We start from the raw sequence: 21,964 nt of genomic DNA on the forward strand, positions 1-21,964 counted from the left end.
GGGCAACATGTCTTAACCACGAAAGCAACAACTTGTTAGACAACACCTCATTGGCACACATACCATCTCTTTTATTTTCCCATTATTACCCCATGGAAATGGCATGGGAGAGGTATTAAGGATATTTTTTTCAAGTTTAGGTTGCTGAATTAAAAGGAAAGTATGAGAACATATTGTCCAAATATCTAGAAATACATGATTGTGTACTAATGATGACTGATTCATTACAAGAGTTTGTGCCATATTAAATAGTAATACACCCTCCCATCATGCACTAATTCATACATGTCTATCCTCATTATATGTTAAATCCCTGCACTGGAATGCCTAGTTGTAATGAATTGATCACAACACAAAACACGTTTCACTTTTGCTTATGTTACGTAAATGGATAAGATTGATAGCCATGTCTGGCTCTTCCCTTCAGGGGAACAAATCCTACTCTTTCTAGCATGAATACTTTAACTTTTAGAGCCTAAATGATTACCAGCCTGTTGTCACATTTTAATTTGGGCTCGATTACCCTCCTTTGTTTCTATGAGATATTATAATAACTAACAAAGAAGGTGCCTTTTCTGATGCTATTTCATTATATTGTTACTTTTTGAGTAATTATGGAGATAAGTGATTAATTTCAAGAAACAAAATGAGAAGCTCAAAATTTGGAGGTATCTTTTCAGTCTTTTCAGTGTGTTCCAAACAGTGAGGTAAAGGAAACATGATGTAGGAAGAAATTATCGATGTCTTACTTTTCTGACAATAGGGCACTTTTTCTTTGTTGAATTATATAGAACTAAAAGATCTTGGTTGCATTGGATTCCCTGTAGCTTCTCTATGAGACTGCATTGAATTAGAAATATGCCAATGCTATTTGCATGACATACATATATCTCATTATGATGACCTCTGTCAAAATATATAAAATTCATATGTTCATATCTATATCTAGTTTATGTGCTTTAATTTAAAGACTGGAAGACAAGTTTCTAATACTGAGGGGGAAATAACTAATTAAGTTGAGGCCTCAGAGAACATTCTACTCCATAAATTACTGATGAAACGGTTCACCTTGGCAAGAAAGCTATTGAATATAATGCCATCGTAGTCCTCAGTTGCAAGGCAATTATCGATTGTGATGAAATAAACTTTGATCTGCATTTTGGATAACTAGTAAGAAGTTGAATAGGACATATTGAGTTTGTTTCCCATAGATAGACCCTCAGGTTTTTTGCCCTGCTACCATACATCACAGCACTGCAAATGATTGTTTTTGGTATCCTGTGCTTGCCAAGGAGTGGGAAACACAATTGCAAATAGGAGCTGAAGCACACGCACATTTAAAAATCCCAGGGCTCACCATGAAATGCAACTTCTAATTTTCAACATATCTGCTTCCTAAAATACTATCTTTTGTTTGTGCTTTTGATTTCATTCATGAGTCATGATTAACTACAATCTTGCATGTAGTAATTTTTTTTTTTAATGAACCAAGCCATTATTTCTTAGAATGCAATGAATGCCATTGAAGTTCAGAAAAATACAGTAGAGTGGCTCATCATCTTAAAAAATGCATGAGAGGCACAGATAAATTTAGAGATGCTGTTTTAAATGTATTTGAAAATATTTATCATCTCTTTCCAAATAAAATGTAAGATGGAACTATATTATTAATATTAATAGAACACATTTAAAATTTCAAGTTAGAGTGATTTATTGAATTAACTGACTTAGTCATTTGCCTGAAATTAAGTTTAGAATATCTCATGTTTTCTGAAGAATAGACCACACACATTATGACAACAATATGTTGTGAATATGATTTTTGTTCTCCTGCTTGCTTCTGTTTTTTTTTCCCCAATATCTCTAAAGGAAGCAAATGTTATAAAAGTGTATATAATTCTTAAGATAATTATTTAACAGATATTAAAAAGAAATAATAATATATGTGCATTTATTTTCTCCTTCTTTAGTATAGATGCTGCAAGATGAAAGCTTTATTTTTAGTTATATAAAAGATTTTTTCTGTCATCATAAAATAAAATTGAATTTGCTCCTTTGCACAAAATTTCTCAGGAGCCCTTCAGAAGCGTTAATAAGTACTTAAAAAATAAATACATAATAAATTTTCTTGATATACTCTATATGCTTTAAATCAATTGACATATTTGCTATTATCAATTCCAATTTAAGCACTGGAATTGAGGGCAACTTATGTTTCTATCTTGTGTTTATTTTACAACTGAAACAGAATGATTCTTAAACATATTCCAAATTTACATTCAGTGTATGGAGTCAAAAACAATTATCATGTAGTCAGCTTTTATTTTAAGGGATTCAAGCACTCAGGTACTTAACCTGCCTTTTCAAATAGAGGGTGCATGTCATACAATTATCCCTCCATTTACTGTGGGACAAATAGTTAGCATTTTGAGAGTAACTTTGCCTAAGTAAGGGTTTTCACAAATTTTGAAATATATTTAATATCATTTTCAGAATATAAGAAGTATTCAACTTTTTATCCCATTGTATTTTATTTCATACTTTGCATTATTTAGAGACTTTGTGATAAGGGCTCTTAATTATATTTTTTAATTGCTATTTTTGTTTCTCTTTCAGCAACAAAATCTTGTATCTTAAAAAGTCTTTACTTTTAAATTATCCATCCTTTTTTCTTGACTACTTAAATAGGCTATTTTACAAATTTTTTACTCAACAATTTGATTTAGTACTGTGTTTCATCAAAAGGGTCATTCTCTCCTGTTAATTTTCAGGAAATTTTACTCTTTCATCCTGACAGTTTGAGTGTTAGCAAAACTATTGATCACAAAGAAAATAATTATTTTATTAGCTTGTTAATGTTACTAAAATAAAATGCCTTATTTATGGGCATCGTATTACCAAATCTTTCCAACTAGTACAGTATCTATATTTACCAATCTAGAGCTTTAAAATAAATTGTTAGTAATCAATTTTGAAAAAGACTTAAAAAATCTTATGCAAGAATTTACAGTTGCTGAAATTCTGTTGTTATTATATTTCAAAGTAAGAATTATATCATGGCAAACTTTTAAATGTCTAATTTGTTTTCCTTAAGCTTTCTTTTTCTTTTTAAGCAGGAGGCACAGAGGATCAGGGCCGTAGCAGCCCATGCCCTGAAGCCACCAATTTTCAGTCGTTAAGGATTATATTTTGCATTAGACCTTTGTTTGTTTTTTCATTGTCCTGTGCTGTATCTAATACCTATGTTTTTCCACACTCAAAAACCTAAGGAAATTTTGGACTTTTTTGAGGGTTTTGAAACTTCATTGGCTGGATGAAATGGAAGATTTCTTCAGTATTTAGAGCTATATCTGTAGTGCATAATCTTTCTTTTAATATTTGATTCTGTTAAAAAACTGTTTTGAATTTTGCTGGTGACCTTAGATTCTCTTGTTTTTGGATAAAGTATTATGAATATTGGATGGATTATTTGTGCAGTGATTTAAATTGCTTTTTTTATGGAAACATACCATAAACTTTTGGGATATTGTAACTATGAAGGCATCTCAGGAATCAGAAGTTTTGCACTTTGTGTTGGTCATCAGATCTAGCTAATCTGTACCCCTTGCCCAAAATTGAATTATTCCTTGTTTCATTAACTAGCATATATATTGAAAAGTATAAAATGATATATTCGCATGTAAATCAGTATTTGCATAAAACTGCTAACTTGTTTTTTTTAATTAGGTCATTCATTTCACTTTACAAATCCATTTCATACTTGTTATTAGATCCCTCTCTGGGCGAATTGTTGGAGGTGTGTGGTGGTTCTTTACCCTGATCATAATCTCCTCCTACACGGCTAACTTAGCTGCCTTCCTGACTGTAGAGAGGATGGTATCTCCTATCGAAAGTGCTGAAGACCTTTCTAAGCAAACAGAAATTGCTTATGGGACATTGGACTCCGGCTCCACTAAAGAATTTTTTAGGGTAAGAGATTCTGCTTTTGTAGCTTCAGATTTTGTTCTTAAAATCATAACCTATTTAAACTTTGTCCCCCTTGCACTATCCCATGATCGTGGCAGGGTGCTATGGCAAAGTAACCTCCATCTCTCTTACTGTCTCTAACTCAATCTCTGTTTCTGTCCCTTTTCTTATCTCTCCTTGTCCCTTTCCCTACCTTTACTCAAATCTCTATTTCTATCTATTTCCTAATTCCTAACTCAGAAGAAAAACCACAAGGTTGCAATGAAACCATAGTTTTGTTGTTTTGGAACAAAATTGAAGCATAGCTAAATTTAGATTATTTGTTAAAGAAGAGGGTGTGGTTTTTGTTTTTTTTCTAAATATGTATGACTGTCTTTTTTTTTTTACGTGTTTCTCAGTTGAAAATCTCACACTAAAACCAGTTATGTTAATTCTATGCCAGCAAACATCATATATTCATATGTGAAAATTCTGAATTTTCTGCACAAACCCTCCAAAGGAAAGGCTAATAACACAGGGCTTCAGTTTCCTAACTTTTAAAATTAGTACCCTAATTCTAATGTGCATATCAAATGTCATTTAACTATTTTTATTTATGACCTTTCAGTTTCTATTTGTAGGATAAACCAAAGGCCTGATGTTGGCATAATTTTCTTCCATTTTGCTATTGTTTCTATTAAAATATTTAAATGTAGTTAGCTACCTTAAGTCTTAAGCCAATATCTATGTGATAATTTCTGCTGAACTGTGAATATCTTTGAATGCATCCAAGTCTGCTTGGGTGAGATATTGCCAGTTTACTCCAGAATTAGGATTACGACCTCAGATTGGCCAAGTGTTGAAGTAGTAGGCAACTATAGTGTTGCCTCTGCTCTCTTTTTCAAATAACTTTATTTGGGCTGAAGATGTGCTGACTGGAAAGGTGCTTGGGGCAGAATTACAAGATATGTGTGGGGAATACAGGACCTGAATGATTTTGTTAGGCTCTCCAGGTTAAGTACAAAAGTGTGTTTTTCTGTTAGTAGCTTCTTCAAGTTTAATGCAGTTCTAAGTACAAACATAATACAGATTTTCTGTTAGTGATAATTTACTATCACTTCTGGATATACATGTCATATATGTATGAATACCCCTTGATATAACATAGTATTTTAGCTTGATCATAACACTGGGTTTATTAAAGTAAATTAGAATATTGCATAGTTCTTCATTAAAAGTGTATTTTGAAGCCTTTTTATTACTTTTGCCCCAACATGGCTTGCCTTTATCATATTTATATTTTTTATCAGTATTCCTCTGATTTGAAGAATGTAGGATCTATAAATGAGACAGGGACCTATTATATCATTGTCTTTTGTCTTTGGTGCTAATTAGGTTGCGTAAAATAATCTTAATTGTTTCTAGTCACTGTCCTCCAGATGAGTCATTCATCCATTGAAAGTTGCTGCCATTATCTGTGTAGACAACAATAAACCCAACTACTCTCTGCACAGCACATTCACTTCCACAGAGCTTTTCAGTACACCTGAACTCAGGCAATCCTAGAAACATTTGCCTCAATCACAAAGTGCCAGGATTTCATGGCCAATACTCTCCCATTCCCTAGTAGATAACACAAGAAGGCTAAGCAACTCTAGGCAGAAAATGCTGAGACCTTTGTGTTTCAGTACCTTAAACCAATGGAGACCATGGTTTCAACATACTCGATGTTTCATGGCTGTATATTTGTTTCCCAATGTAACCCATGGTATACCACTTTCTCTATAACGTTGTGGAGTTTACCTTCCCTAGAATAATAAAGTGTTGGTGACTAATTAGGTAAACTGATAACTTCTGTTTGCATAGCTTCCCAAAGCAGTTTCTTGTGCATTGTCTCTTTGAATATCACAATATTTATTTCTGTCTGATAACCATGTCAATGATTATTGTTTAAACTCTATGCATTATTAAATTGAAATTCAGAGAAATTTGGGATTTGACTAAATTCAGACAGCTAATAAGTGTACTGAGGCCTTTTATTCATAACAAGTGTTCTAATCTTCCTTGCAGAGCAATGTCTTTAGATTCACTTCATGGCTTTCCATGCTCTGTTTTTGGTCACATCTATGTTTGCTAAGACTTGATGATCAGAGAAAAGAAAGCAAGGAGGTCTCCCTTATGTCCCTGTCTTTAAAGTAAAGTTGATATATCTATGATCTATTCCTTACCCAAGATAGATCCTCTACAGTGGTTCACATTTCCTCTCAAAAGAGCTCCAAAAGGAACTGTTGAATCGAAAAGGCTAGGTCTCAGTGCATATACTGTTATAGTCAGCTTCTCTTTTGGTCTAGAGAAAGAAGAGTACGGGCTCAAAAGTATTTAAATGCCCCACTGTTCTGTTTACCCTCCACTGCTCTGTTTGTACTTCTAAAGGGAAGATAAAACACACATTACCAAAGCAAATAAGAGCTTGTCATGTTAATTCCTCCATTAAAATATATGACATGCTTGAGATTTGGAAAATTGTGTACACAAAAGGTTTGTTTCTTAAAGAAGAATTAAATAAAAGGGTGCTGCTAGATTGTGAGTAATTTTGAGCAATTTGCTAACTGTATTAGTGTGTGATAATTGGGTACCATGATGATAGTGAGGAAAAATCTAGTTTTGCTTCTAACTTCCCAAATGTTTTTTAGGATACTGTGGCTTTATATGCATTGTCTGGTAACTTTTCACATAAAAATTGTTGCATTAGTATATGAAGATCAAATAATATATTCCCTTTTGAATAAAGCATTTCTCTTCATGAAGTGTTATTTAAAATGCATTGAACAAGATGAAGCTAATTCAGAGACATTTTAAAGGCAAGATGTAATTGATTTTCATGAGCATTTTTTTTTTCTCTTAAATCCTAGGGTGTACTGGAATCTGTTTATTAGCTGTAGTCAGGTTGAATTTCTAACTCCCTGATGAAAATTGTTGCAAAGAAAATTCTCCTTGCTTCTATTCCTAAAATTGGCATTCACTGCACATCTTGGGTCATCTTCCCTCTCAACTGTCCAGCAGCCCTAGGCACTTTGGGAGCTCCTGTTGCAAGGTGGATTCAGGATAGGGTGAAAGCTGTCAAATTGATTATCATGGTGCCCAGTCTGCCAGGAAAGGAGGTATAGATAGAGTTGGTTGAAGCCCAAATTGCAGGCATGTATTGTACTCTATGTTCTAGCCATCTGTTAGGCTTACTTTCAGACTCAAGACAGCAAATCACATGTTGAAGAAGAAACTTAACATTTGCCAATCTCGAATGTTCCAACCATTGTATAGTGTTTCCTAATGAGGTTTTATTGGCTTTATTGATAGCTTCTTTCTTTTCTATGCTCTTTTTTTTTTAAATTCAGTTTTATTGAAATATATTCACATACCATACAATCATACATGGTATACAATCAACTGTTCACAGTACGATCATATAGTTATGCATTAATCACCACGATCTATTTCTGAACATTTTCCTTACATCAGAAACAATCAGAATAAGAGTAAAAAAACATAAAAGAAAAAAAGAACACCCAACCATCCCCCCATCCCATCTTATTTGTCATTTAGTTTTTATCCCCATTTTTCTCCTCATCCATCCATACACTAGATAAAGAGAGTGTGATCTACAAGGTTTTCACAATCACACTGTCACCCCTTGTAATCTACATTATTATATAATTGTCTTCAAGAGTCCAGACTGCTGGGTTGGAGTTTGGTAGTTTCCAAACCTAAGAGGTGTTATCTATATAGTGCATAAAACCTAAGATGTGTTATCTATATAAAAAACCTAAGAGGTGTTACCTATATAGTGCATAAGAATGTTCACCAGAGTGACTTGTCAACTCCATTTGAAATCTCTCAGCCACTGAAACTATTTCATCTCGTTTCACATCCCCCTTTTTGTCAAGAAGATATTCTCAATCCCATGATGCCGGATCCAGATTCATTCTGGGGAGTCATATCCTGCATTGCCAGGGAGATTTACACCCCTGGGAGTCGGGTCCCACATAGGGGGGAGGGCAGTGAGTTCACTTGTCGAGGTGGCTCAGTTAGAGAGAGAGAGGGCCACATCTGAGCAACAAAGAGGTACTCAGAGGGAGACTCTTAGGCACAATTACATGCAAGTTTAGCCTCTCCTTTGCAATAACGAGCTTCATAAGGTCAAGTCCCACAACCGAGGGCTTGGCACATCAAACCGCCAGTCCCAGTGTTTGTGACAACATCAACTCCAGTCCAGGTGAGGAAGTCCAGCACTTCTGCACCTTCCCCCAGCTCCTCGGGTGGGGTGGGGGGGGCTGTAAATATATTTTTTATTCTCTGGCCAAATTACTTTGCAATGTGTCACTATTTCAGTCTAACCTATATTAACCTACCGTATCTCACTTCCTATTCAAAATTCCATGTAATTGTGGTGTTTCAACAAACTGACTGTAGAGTTATACTGTTTAGAAAATATAGATCCTGCACCAAATAGACATCTCTTCTCTTAGTCTCACATGGAAGTTGAAGTTTTAAAACACAATCAGTTTCAACCTTTACCCTTTGGCCCAGTTTGCCCTAGTCTTAACCATATCTGCTTCATTCATATCACTAATTGAAGTCTGGGCTCTTTTTCAGCTTTTTTTTTTAACAGTTGTTGTATGCACTAATACTGACATTCATATCTGCTGAGCTCTAGCTCTGAGTTTTGGGTGTCTCAGAGATACACATTGTTCCAGAGACCAATCAGGTTATACACTAAGGGATCAGCATCTCAAAGTTTGGAGATAGCCATTACAATTCGGGAATAGATTTGACTGCTGTAAGAGCTCACAATCTAGGGACCATTCCAATAATCACTCGCCTCTTAGACTTTGTTCTAAGATTCAATTCTGAGTTTACACATTGTAGTTAGTCCATATTGGTGAGGCATTATAGTGTTTGCCTTTATTTCTGGAGTACTTCACTTCAAATACTGTGTACAGGATCCATTCACCTCATTGTGTGTCTCACAGCTTCACTCCTTCTTGTAGTTGCTCAGTATTGCATTGTATGCATACACCACAGTTCACCATCCTGTTCCTCAGTCTATGTACCCTTAGGTCACCTCCACCCATTGCAAATCATGATTACTGTCTCCATGAACAACAGTTTGCAAATGTCCATTCATGTCTCTGCTCTCAGATCTTCAAATGACATACTGCATAATGAAGTTGCAGGACCTTATGGTTCCCACATACTTAACTTTTTGTGGAACCACCACACTTTCACTTTCAGAAAGGCTATACCATTCTACCTGCTCATCAATAGCAGATAGTTACATCCCTCTCTCCATGTTTTCTCCAACACTTTTACTCCTATAATATTTTTCCTACAATTTTGTAGAGTTATTTTCACATACCATATGTTTATCCACAGTGTACAATCAGTTGTTCATGGTATCATCATAAAGTTGTACATTTATCACCACAATCAGCAGTTGAACATATTGATTACCACAAGAAAAAAATTTTTTTTGGCAATAATGAAAAAGATGATAAAAAGAAAAATAACATGTCATACAGTACAATATAATAGTAAGGACAGAAAATAACACCACTACCAAGAATTCCATATCCCTCCCCCATATCCTCCTCTCATATACACTTAGCATTGGCATATTGCCTTTGTTACATTTAATGGAGGTATATTACAGTGTTACTGTTGACCATAGACTCCAGTTTGCTTTGATTATATTTTTTCCCGAATACCATCCCTCTTTCAACACTCTACATGGTTGACATTCATTTGCTCTCCCAAATGTAAAAATATTTTTATATTTGTATATTTAGTAACAGTCACTGGCCACTCCAGTTTTTGCCAAGTTATACAGTTCCAGTCTTTATCATCTATCTTTACCTCTGGTTTCATACATTTCCTATCTCACCTCTTTCAGCTTTACTCACAGACATCTTTGTTTGGTGTACTTAAAATACTGTGCTACCATCACACAGTATTATGCTATCTATTTCTGGATCTATACAATCAATCCTGAACATTCTGTAGTCCTTCAGCATCAAACACCTGGTCTCTGCCCTCTTTCTATTTCCTGGTCGCCTGTGTTGTCAGCTTTTAACTCCCAAAGTTTGTTCATTAATGTCTGTTCATATTAGTGAGACCACACAGAATCTGTCCTTTTGTTTCTGGCTAACTTCACTCAACCTAATATCCTCAAGGTTCATCCACATTGTTATATGATCCATGTCTTTGTTCTGTCTTACAGCTGCATAATATTCCATCACGTGTATATACCACAGTTTGTTTATCCACTCGTCCGTTGATGGACATTTAGGCTGTTTCCATCTCTTGGCAATCGTGAATAATGCTGCAATAAACATTGGTTTACAAATGTCTGTTTGTGTCTTAAGTTTCAGTTCCTTTGAGTATATATCTAACAATGGTATAGCTGGGTCATACGGCAAATCTGTATTTAGCTTCCTGAGGAACCTCCACACTGTCTTCCAGAGTGGTTGCACCATTCTACATTCCCACCAACAATGAATAAGTGTGCCTCTTTCTCCACATCCTCTCCAGCACTTAACATTTTCTGTTTTTTGGATAATGGCCATTCTGGTAGGTGTGAGATGATATCTCATTGTGGCTTTGATTTGCGTTTCTTTAATAGCCAGTGAAGATGAGCATTTTTTCGTATGTTTTTGAGCCATTTGTTTTTCCTCTTCAGAAAAATGTCTGTCCATGTCTTTTGCCCATTTTTTAATTGGATTGTTTGTCTTTCTGTTATTGAGATGTAGAATTCCTTTATATATTCAGGATATTAAACCCTTATCTGATATGTGGTTTCCAAATATCATCTCCTATTTTGTAGATTGCCTTTTGACTTTTCTGACAAAGTCCTTTGATGTACTACTACAAAGTGTTTAATTTTGAGGAGCTCCCATTTGTCTATTTATTCTTTGGTTGCTTGCGCCTTGGGTGTGAGGTCTAAGAAATCACCTCCTATCACAAGATCTTTAAGATATTTCCCTACATTTTCTTCTAAGAGTTTTATGGTCTTGGTGCTAATGTTTAGGTCTTTGATCCATTTTGAGTTAATTTTTGTATAAGGTGTGAGATAGGCATCCTCTTTCATTCTTTTGGAAATGGATACCCAGTTCTCCAAACACTACTTATTGAAGAGGCTGCTCTTTCCCAGTTGCTTTGGTTTGACTGCCTTATCAAAGATCAGTTGTCTGTAGATGCAAGGGTCTACTTCTGAACACTCAATTCAATTCCATTGGTCGGTGTATCTGTCCTTATGCCAGTACCATACTGTTTTGAGCACTGTAGCTTTGTAATATTGTCCTAGTTTGCTAATGCTGGAGAATGCAAAACACCAGAGATGAATAGGCTTTTATAAAATGGGGATTTATTTCACTACACAATTACAGTCTTAAGGCCACAAAGCATCCAAGGTAACACATCAGCAATCGGGTACCCTCACCGGAGGATGGCCAATGGCCTCCGGAAAACCTCTGTTAGCTAGGAAGGCAGCTGGCATCTGCTCCAAAGCTCCGGCCTCAAAACGGCTTTCTCCCAGGACGTTCCTCTCCAGCAAGCTTGCTTCTCTTCAAAACATCACTCCCAGCTGCACTCTCTTTTTTCCCCCCAAGTCAGCTCATTTATATAGCTCCACTGATCAAGGCCCACCCCGAATGGGCGGGGCCACGCCTCCATGGGAACATCTCATCAAAATTATCTCCCACAGCTGGGTGGGGCACACTCCAAGCAAATCTAACCAACACCAAAACTTCTGCCCCACACAAGACTATAAAGATAATGGCATTTGGGGGACACAATACACTCAAACTGGCACATTCCACCCCCTGGAACCCAAAATGACATTATCTTTCCAAATACAATATACATTCATTTCACAAAAACTTAAATCATTTCAGTAACAAAAGTTAAGTACAAAATCCCATCAAAATCAGTTTAGGCTTGGTCAGTTCTAAGACATAATTCCCCTCTAGCTGTGGATCTGTGAACCTAGAACAAGTTATGTGCTTCCAATATACAAAGGAGAGACATTCATAGGATAAACATTTCCATTGCCATAAGGAGAAACAGTAAGGAAAACAGGGTTAACAGGAGCAAAACAGTTCCTAAAACCCACAGGACAAAGTCCATTAGATTTCAAAGTCCGAGAGTCATTTACAGAACAATGTTGCATCCTTGGGGCTTGAGAGAGTGGGAGCCTAACCCTTCCCAAGGGCCTTTTCTGCAGCCCGTTCCTCTCCAAACACTTAGGTGAGTGCTCCAACATTTCCACACATTGGGGAGACCACCTTCTCGGCCCCACCCTCCTCAAACCTCGGGGCAGCTCCCGGATTCCCTTCCATCTCCGGGTCACACGCTCAACCCCTTCAGAACAGTGTGGTGGCAGCCAGGCTCTCCCCAATTCCCTGGAAATGTGCTCCACCCTCTTTGGGACCTGAGGTGGCAAAACTCTTCCAGAGCATCGAGGCGGAAAGCCCGCCCTCGACCTCCAGGGCAAACTCACCCTTTCCATGCATGTGGGCTGCTCTGCTCTCCCAGCCCTAAACCTCTTGACTCCAGACCTCAACCTCCATGGCTCTGTCTTTGAAGAAATTTTTCCTGCAATTTGTTCCTTGTCTGTCTCCTCCAGTCCAGACTGGCAGCGGCTCTGTCTATAAAGTTCTCGCAAAAATTCTGTTGGCTTTGCATGAAGCACACAGGGGTCAAAGCCATCAGACAATAGGATTTTCCACAAATCCTTTCTGCTTAACTCCTTTTCCAATCTTGGCTTGTACTGAAATGGCGGCTGGGTTCCATGTTTGGTTACATCCTCACGTTGGGCTGTAGCTTCTGGGATTCCACTCCCTGGAAGCCTGTAATTTTCCAAGCCATCAACTTCTGGTTTCTTTGAACCCAAGAGTTCAGTTCTAAGTTTATCTCTCTCTGCTCGCATTTTACTATAAGCTGCAAGGAGAAGCCAGGATACGTCCTCCACACGTAGTCTGGAGATCTCCTCAACTAAGTATTCCAAGTTGTTGCTTCCAGATTCTTCCTTCCATCTGACACCAGGACTCAATTTTGCCAAATTCTCTGCCACTTTAAAACAAGGATCGCCTTTCTTCCAGTTTACAACACATTCATCATTTCTGTTCAAGTCCTCATCAGAAGTATCTTTAGAGTCCATATTTCTACAAACAGTCTCTTTAAAGCAGTTTTGGCCTTTTCTATCAAGCTCCTCACAATTCTTCCAGAATCTTCCCCTTATCCACTTAAAAAGCTGTTCCAACATGTTTGGTATTTGCAAACTCAGCAGCAAAAGCACCCCACTCCTGGTACCAAAATCTGTCCTAGTTTGCTAATGCTGGAGAATGCAAAACACCAGAGATGAATAGGCTTTTATAAAATGGGGATTTATTTCACTACACAATTACAGTCTTAAGGCCACAAAGCATCCAAGGTAACACATCAGCAATCGGGTACCCTCACCGGAGGATGGCCAATGGCCTCCGGAAAACCTCTGTTAGCTAGGAAGGCAGCTGGCATCTGCTCCAAAGCTCCGGCCTCAAAACGGCTTTCTCCCAGGACGTTCCTCTCCAGCAAGCTTGCTTCTCTTCAAAACATCACTCCCAGCTGCACTCTCTTTTTTCCCCCCAAGTCAGCTCATTTATATAGCTCCACTGATCAAGGCCCACCCCGAATGGGCAGGGCCACGCCTCCATGGGAACATCTCATCAAAATTATCTCCCACAGCTGGGTGGGGCACACTCCAAGCAAATCTAACCAACACCAAAACTTCTGCCCCACACAAGACTATAAAGGTAATGGCATTTGGGGGACACAATACACTCAAACTGGCACAAATATGCTTCAAAGTCTGGTAGTGTGAGACCTCCCACTTCATTCCTCTTTCTTAAGATATTTTTGGCTATTTGGGGCCCCTTGCCCTTCCAAACAAATTTGGTTATTGGTTTTTCTATTTCTGTAAAGTAAGTTGTTGGGATTTGAATTGGTATTGCATTGAATCTATAAATCAGTTTAGGTAAAATTGCCATCTTAACCATATTTAGTCTTCCAATCCATGAACATGGTATTTTCTTCCATTTTTTTAAGTCTTGTTTAATTTCTTTCAGCAGTTTCTTACAGTTTTCTATGTAAAGGTCTTTTGTGTCCTTGGTTAAGTTTATTCCTAAATACTTGATTCTTTTGGTTCCTATTGTAAATGGGGTTTTATTTCCTCCTCTTGTTGCACATTACCTGTGTATAGGAACACCACAGATTTTTGCATGTTGATCTTGTAGCCTGCCACTTTGCTGTATTCATTGACTAGTTCTAGTAGCTTTGCTGCAGAGTTTTCTGGATTTCCTATATTTAGAATGATGTCATCTGCAAATAGAGAAAGTTTTACTTCTTCCTCTCCAGTTTAGATGCCTTATATTTCTTTTTCTTCCCTAATTGCTCTAGCTAGAACTTCCAGCACAATGTTGAATAACAATGGTGACAGTGGGCATCCCTGTCTTGTTCCTGATCTTAGAGGAAAAGCTTTCAGTCTCTCCCCATTGAGTATGATGTTAGCTGTGGGTTTTTCATAAGCTGCCTTTATCATATTGAAAAAGTTCCCTCCTATTCCTATCCTTTGAAGTGTTTTCACCAGGAAAGGATGTTGAATTTTGTCAAATGCCTTTTCTGCATCTATCATGATGATCATGTGGTTCTTCTGCTTTGATTTATTGATGTGGTGTATTACATTAATTGATTTTCTTGTGTTGAAACAGCCTTGCATACCTGGAATAAATCCCACCTGGTCATGGTGTATAATTCTTTCAATGTGTTGCTGGATTCGATTTGTGAGTATTTTGTTGAGGATTTTTGCGTCTATATTCATTAAAGAAATTGGACTAAATTTTCTTTTTTTGTAGTATCTTTGTCTGATTTTGGTATTAGGGTGATGTTGGCTTCATAGAATAAGTTAGGTAGCTTTCCCTCTTCTTCAATTTTTTTGAAGAGTTTGAGCAGGATTGGTATTAATTCTTTCTTGAATGCTTGGTAGAATTCACATGTGAAACCATCTGGTCCTGGGCTTTTCCTTTTTGGCAGCTTTTTGATGACTGACTCAATCTCTTTACTTGTGATTGGTTTGTTGAGGTCATCTATTTCTTCTTGAGTCAATGTTGGTTGTTTATGCTTTTCTAGGAAGTTGTCCATTTCGTCTAAGTTGTCTAGTTTATTAGCATATATTTCCTCATAGTATCGTCTCATTATCTCCTTAATTTTTGCAGGTTCGGTAGTTATATTTCCTCTCCCATTTCTGATTGCATTTATTTGCATCCGCTCTCTCTCTCTCTCTCTCTTTTTTTTTTTGTTAGCCTAGCCAGTGCTCCATCAACTTTATTGATTTTTTCAAAGAACCAACTTCTGGTTTTGTTGATTCTCTCTATTGTTTTCCTGTTCTCAATTGCATTTATTTCTGCTCTAATCTTTGTTATTTCTTCCCTTCTGTTTGCTTTGTGGTTAGTTTGCTCTTCTTTCTCTAATTCCTCCAGGTGAAGAGTTAACTCTTCAATTTTTGCTCTCTCTCTTCTCTTTTAATATAGGCATTTAGGGCAATAAATTTCCCTCTCAGCACTGCCTTTGCTGCATCCCATAAGTTTTGATAAGTTGTGTTTTCATTGTCATTTGCCTCGAGGTATTTACTAATTTCTCTTGTAATTTCTTCCTTTACCCACTGGTTTTCTAAGAGGGTGTTGTTTAGCCTCCATTTGTTTGTGAATTTTACAACCTTCTGCCATTTATTTATTTCCAACTTCATTCCATTATGGTCTGAGAAAGTGTTTTGTATAATATCAACATTTTTAAATTTGTTGAGACTTGCTTTGTGACCCAACATGTGGTCTATCCTAGAGAATGTTCCATGAGCACTTGAGAAAAAAGTGTATTCTGCTGTTGTTGGATGTAGTGTTCTATAAATGTCTGTCAAGTCTAGTTCTTTTATCACACAATTCAACATCTCCATTTCTTTAGTGATCCTCTGTCTAGATATTCTATCCATTGATGAGAGTGGTGTATTGAAGTCTCCAACTATTATTGTAGAGGTGTCTACTTCTTTCAGTGATCTCAGTGTTTGCCTCATGAATTTTGGGGCATTCTGGCTTGGTGCATAAATATTTATGATTGTTATGTTTTCTTGATGAATTGACCCTTTTATTAATATATAGTGTCCTTCTTTGTCTCTTTTAATTGTTTTACTTTTGAAGTCTAATTTGTCTTATATTAATATAGCTATTCCCACTTTTTTCTGGTTGTTGTTTGTGTGAAATATCTTTTTCCAACCTTTCACTTTCAGTCTATTTTTGTCCTTGTGTCTAAAGTGAGTTTCTTTTAGACAGCATATAGATGAGTCCTGTTTTTTAATCCATTCTGCCAGTCTGTGTCTTTTTATTGGAGAGTTTAATTCATTTATGTTTAGTGTTATTACTGTAAGGGCAGTACTTTCTACTACCATTTTGTTTTTTGGAATTTATATGTCATATCTTATTTTTTCCTCTCTCTCCTTTTACCTTTCCTGATAATCTTCATATCTGCACTCTTCTCCAACTCTCTTTCTCTTGTCTTTTCCTATCAGCCTGTTGCACTCCCTTTAGTATTTCTTGTAGTGCCGGTCTCTTATTCATAAATTCTCTCAGTGTCTGTTTGTCTGAAAATGTTTTAATCTCTCCCTCATTTTTGAAGGAAAGTTTTGCTGGATATAGATTTCTTGGTTGGCAGTTTTTCTCTTTCAGTATCTTAAATATATAATGCCACTGTCTTCTTGTCTCCATCGTTTCTGCAGAGAAATCTGTACATAGCCTTATCGACCTTCCCTTGTATGTGATGGATTGCTTTTCTCTTGCTACTTTCAGAATTCTCTCTTTGTCTTTGACATTGGACAATCTGATCAGTGTCTTGGAGTAGGTCTATTGGGATCTATTCTATTTGGGGTGTGCTGTACTTCTTGAATCTCTAATTTTCTGTCTTTCATAAGAGTTGGGAAATTTTCAGTGAATATTTCTTCTATTACTCTTTCTGCCCCTTTCCCCCTCTCTTCTCCTTCTGGGATACCCATAACATGTATATTTGTGCATTTCATGTTGTCACTTAGCTCCCTAAGACCCTGCTCATATTTTTCCATTTTTTTCACCATCTGTTCTTTTGTGTGTATGAATTCAAATGTCTGGTCTTCCAGTTCACTGATCCTTTCTTCTGCCTGTTCAAATCTACTGTTGTGTCCCTCTATTGTGTTTTTCATCTCCTCCATTGTGACCTTCATTCCCATGAGTTCTGCCATTTTTTTTTAAGTTTATGAATTCTTCTTTATGGTCATCCAATGTCTTCTTTATATCCTTCATCTCTTTCACTGTATCTTCCTTCATTTCATTGAATTTATTTAGCATTAGTTGCCTCAACTCCTGTATCTTGGTTGAACTATTAGTTTGTTCCTTTGGCTGGTCCATATTTTCATGTTTCCTGTTATGGCTTGTTATCTTAAATTGTCTAGGCATCTGATTTGCTGGATTAGTTTATACTGGAGCTTGTTTTCTATCTTTTACCTAGGGGTTTTCTTGTTGGTTGGCTTTGTTCTCTGATCTCTGTTTTTCAGTTCCACTTATTCTAGACCTCTAACTTAGGTTCTATTTAGTTGATCAGAATTTTTTCTCTCTTGTTTTTTCTGTTTCTTTCTCTGCCTCTATGTAGCCTTTTTGTGAGAGGGTCTCCTCAGATATGGTTGACCTCAGTCAGATTTTCCCAGTCTGGTGAGGCCCAGGTCTCATTGGGAGGGTATGGAGTTTTTCTGAGAATGAGACCCTCCTATGAGGCCTTTAGAATTGGTGCTTTTCCTCTCCTGTCCAGCAAGTGGTACTTGCCAGCCCACAGCTCCCCCACCAGTGTAAGGAGGTATGGAGACTTCAGTTCTCCTGGTGACTCTGATCCTGTTAGGGGCATGGCTGACTGAAGCTGGAATCTGAATTCCAGCCCCTGGGGTCTGAGTTCCCAGAAGGAGGACTGCCAGTTGAGCTGGACCTCCATCTACTCTCCCAATCCTTGGAACTCCAGTTGTCTCTCAGGGGCACTATTCCCTTTTCCCCTCTCTTCTTTGGGGCATCTCCAGCTAGATTACTTGGTCAGCCTGAGTTGCCAATTAAAGATGGGGGTGGAGACTTTCAGAAGTGAATCCGGAACTCAAAGACGCTGTGGGTACTCTGTCTCCCCCAAGCCCAGCCTAGTCCTTCAACCTGGGCTTTCCAATAGAAAATAACCACATATGTTACTTTTAGATTAGAAAAATAGAAAAGAAAAACAAGAAAAAGATTTAAAAAAAAAAAAAAAAGGAGTCCCTTTTAAAAGTCTTTTCCCAGCCTGGTAGTTTTGTCAGTGTCAGAATAGAGCGTTTAAAGATGCACTTTGGGCTACTGTCTGATAATTACTCTCCAACAGCTTCAATTCCACCCCTTCTGGGGGCTATTGAAATGCAAAAAGATAAGGAATCAGTGAGAAGCCAGAGGGACAAAATATAGGGGGGAAAAATGGGTTTTTTTGAGCCTGGGAATGGGTGCCTGCTTTTATGTGCCCTCCCTTCTCAGAGCCCAGCCCTTCTTCAGCACCCCCAGCTCCCAAAATTAGCTAATTAATTTGCTAATTAATTCTGCAGTTGAGGCTGGGTTGAGCCTCCCTTCTTGCCTTCAACAGTTGAAGTTTTTTGTTTTTTATTTCCCCCTTTCAGGGAGCCAGCAGCAAGACAGTCTGTGAGGTCTGGGTGGGGAGGGGCACCAGACCCCTGGTCCAGGGAACTTACAATGTTCGCTGTGTTCTCAGCTTTTCCTCCAGTTCCAAACTTGTGTCTGATGTGTGACTGGTTACTGGTGACCCCGAAAACACTGTTCATATAGTTCTTAAGTAATTGCCAGCTGCTCTAAGGGAGAGACGAAATAATGCACCTCACCACTCTGCCATCTTTCCCCACCCTCTCTACACTCTTTTAAACTAAAGATTTTATCATTTATATTATTGTCAAATTATTTTCTACTATCACAGACTTTATCAAGTTAACTTTCTGTTTTTATCATAGGAAAGACTTTGGATCTAGCCACTGGAGAAATTGATTTGAGAAGTTATTTCATCATCTAGTCTAAACTTTGAGAGATAAGTAACTAAACAAAGGATAAAGAATTGCTCAAGACCATTTAGAGAGTAAATGGTTTGTTTGAAAATAGAATCCAAGGCTCTGAATCCCTTGTCTTTTGCTCTTAATATGAATTAATGTTTCATAAATACATACCTTTGTTGGAATGAAGGCACCTTACATCAATTTATAAGATGAATATTTTATCTAGTTTATAGGTCTCTGTTTTGTCCTAGGGTGATGGTAATAGTTCAGATTTAACTATTTTCAAATTTCAGGTATATGATGTAGGAATGAATTGCTTTATATTAATATTAGTTTAGAAAAATTAGTGAACATGTATTAGGTTTAGAATTCTAATTTATACTGAACAGTTTTCTAATTTATAATACATACTTTCCTTCAGTGATTATCAGTAAATCAAACATTAATGAAATATTTACTTAGTTCTGCTAACGAGAGACAGTAAATGGAGGAAAATGTTGCATCCACAGAGAGATGTGATACAAAAGAGTCTGCATCTTCATTGCCTGGGGTTTGCTGCTTCTGAAACCCTTATAAATCCTCCTACAGAGCAAAACAGAGTCTGACTCATTTTGGATCTTCTGATCATCCCTAATTATTGTGCCATTGTAGCATACCTATACTTAAGAATTAGGCTTTCAATTAACAGTCATTATTTTTCAAGTCTCACATTTTAATAAGGCCTTCTCTCAATAAAATAGGACAGGTCTTGAATTGTATGATTTTATGTAACATATATATGCATTATGTTCCTGAAGAAACTTAGGTTTTTAGTACAGGAAATTCACTTAGGGATATAAACCTATCATTGGATTGTCAATCCATGGAGCAAACTTATTACCTCACAGAGAGGAAGTACATAATGCCAATCTTCCATCCCTTACATTGCCTCTGTGTCCTCTGGTTCTCTCCTTTGGGAGCATAAGGGGTATAGTATATCATCTGAATCCGTTGTCTATTAAGTGATGCTAATGTTGGATGAAGCTGTTCTAAAAGATTGCCAAAATAAAGGTATTTCCCTTCTTATTTAACTAGACTAAATTTTTCCATTCTCAGAAGAAAAATTTAGTCTGATAATAATCTTTGAAACTATACTGCTTTTATGCAGTATCTCCAATGTTTTTACAGAGTTTACAAATGGTGTGAATGATGTTTCATTAATGCAGATGTTCCTGACCTGAATGAAAATATTATTTGAAATTTTCCTTTCCACTATACATATATATAGAGAGAAGATATACTGCTCAATAATCAAGATTTGCAGAGATTATAATAATGGAGATTATTCTTTTAAAGTTAGTAACCTTTTATTCAACTCCCTCTGTGGCATAATCTATACTTATTTATATTTACATATAAAAATATTATTTGACATGTACTCACAAATAAAAATGTTCTGTCGTTATCACAGCTTCCTTATAGAACTATATTAAGTTCCTTTTTTAAAGTTATATTTTGTTCCAGTTACTGCTTTGTGTTTAATAATAATACAGCAGTATTTCCTAGTTAATATTCTATAGAACAAATTTCACTAATTTGTGGTGGTTCTCCAAATTTATTTTATTGTTTTTTGTATAGTTAATGATTTCTCTGTCATGGTTACTGATATATCACCTATTTCTGTATAGCAGGAATATGAATATATGCCTTTAGCTTGTCTTTAGTAGATATTATACCTTAAATCTTTTGGAGATGAAGTGGTGTAGCCATATGTATTTTTACATATGTAGAGAACTACTTCTTTCAAAAGAAACTCTTTATAGATCTGTCACCCAAGTTTAAATATTTAAATAATTTCTAAAAGAGCAGCGCTAAGTAAATACTGGATGACAATAAATAAGCATTAAATTGCACTATAAAGATAAACATGTAAGTCACTGATACCATGGCTAACCATATGAATTACAGATGAGGATCCTCTTGCTTACTTTTGGCGGGCTTGATTATAGTACAGAAATCTGCACCTCTATAGCTCTTGCCCTAGGGTTCTCTAGATGATCCAGGATTGTTGAAATCATTTTCTCTGTGGTTGGCAGTTTTCCTTTCTTTGACATTTTAATTTTTCTCACGATTCCACAGAAATCTGAAGACAGCATTGAATTCTTAATGACTGCATTGAATTTCAGAATACAGTATGCTAGACTTCCTGTATTCTAGCAGTTCAACTAATCATACCTGGTTTAACAGCACAGAAATGTTGAAATTTTGAAAGAGTTTGTCATCATTTCCTTTAAAAATTATTGCTAAGTGTAAGGAACATGCATTTCATTCAGTGGTGCCCTAATCCATTGGAATAGAAAATAAATATGTGAGAGACCATACCAAATTATGTATCTTCTATGACCAGAGTGCTATGGAAGGAAAAAGAATAGGGTATGTCTGCTTGAATTATGATTACTGTGCAAAGTGGTAGCTGCTTCTAGGGTAAATATGTTATTTTTATTGTTCTGTTTACACAGCCATATTCTGCAAATGTTAGTATGCTCTCAAACCATTCAATCATTGTTACAAAGGGGAGAAAGCTTATATTATTGCCTGGCTGAATAATTTGACTCTAATCAGATTTCAGAAAGCTTTCTGTTATTGTTCATACTAAAGAGAAAGCAATCCTTTTCATACCTACATCAGATCATCAGGACAATTCTTTCATCAAAAATGGTTAAAGCAATAGAGAACTAATTTGGGATTAGGCTTTCATTTCAAAACTCTTCTAAAATTCCCTGCTTAGATGCCTCAGAGATCAAATTCAGAATAAAACTACAAAGGTACTTTAGATGACTTAATGTGTTAAAGTGAGAGAATTATCTTGACCTG

General features: G+C 36.6%; 1 protein-coding gene across 6 annotated transcripts in view; it reads left to right on the forward strand.

Moving 5' to 3' along the window:
- GRIA2 (glutamate ionotropic receptor AMPA type subunit 2) overlaps positions 1-21,964 on the forward strand; it is a 164,851-nt gene that overhangs the window by 129,111 nt on the left and 13,776 nt on the right. For all 6 annotated transcript variants that reach the window (XR_005215982.1, XM_037830895.1, XM_037830892.1 and 3 more), the window contains exon 12: positions 3,771-3,969. Coding sequence is in view for 5 of the 6 variants with exons in the window: in XM_037830895.1 (XP_037686823.1) it covers positions 3,771-3,969 (199 nt within the window). In the remaining variant the exon portion in view is untranslated. The remainder of the gene's footprint in view (positions 1-3,770; positions 3,970-21,964) is intronic.

This window comes from Choloepus didactylus, chromosome 3 (genome assembly GCF_015220235.1).
Source record: "Choloepus didactylus isolate mChoDid1 chromosome 3, mChoDid1.pri, whole genome shotgun sequence".
Classification (NCBI taxonomy): Eukaryota; Metazoa; Chordata; class Mammalia; order Pilosa; family Megalonychidae; genus Choloepus; species Choloepus didactylus.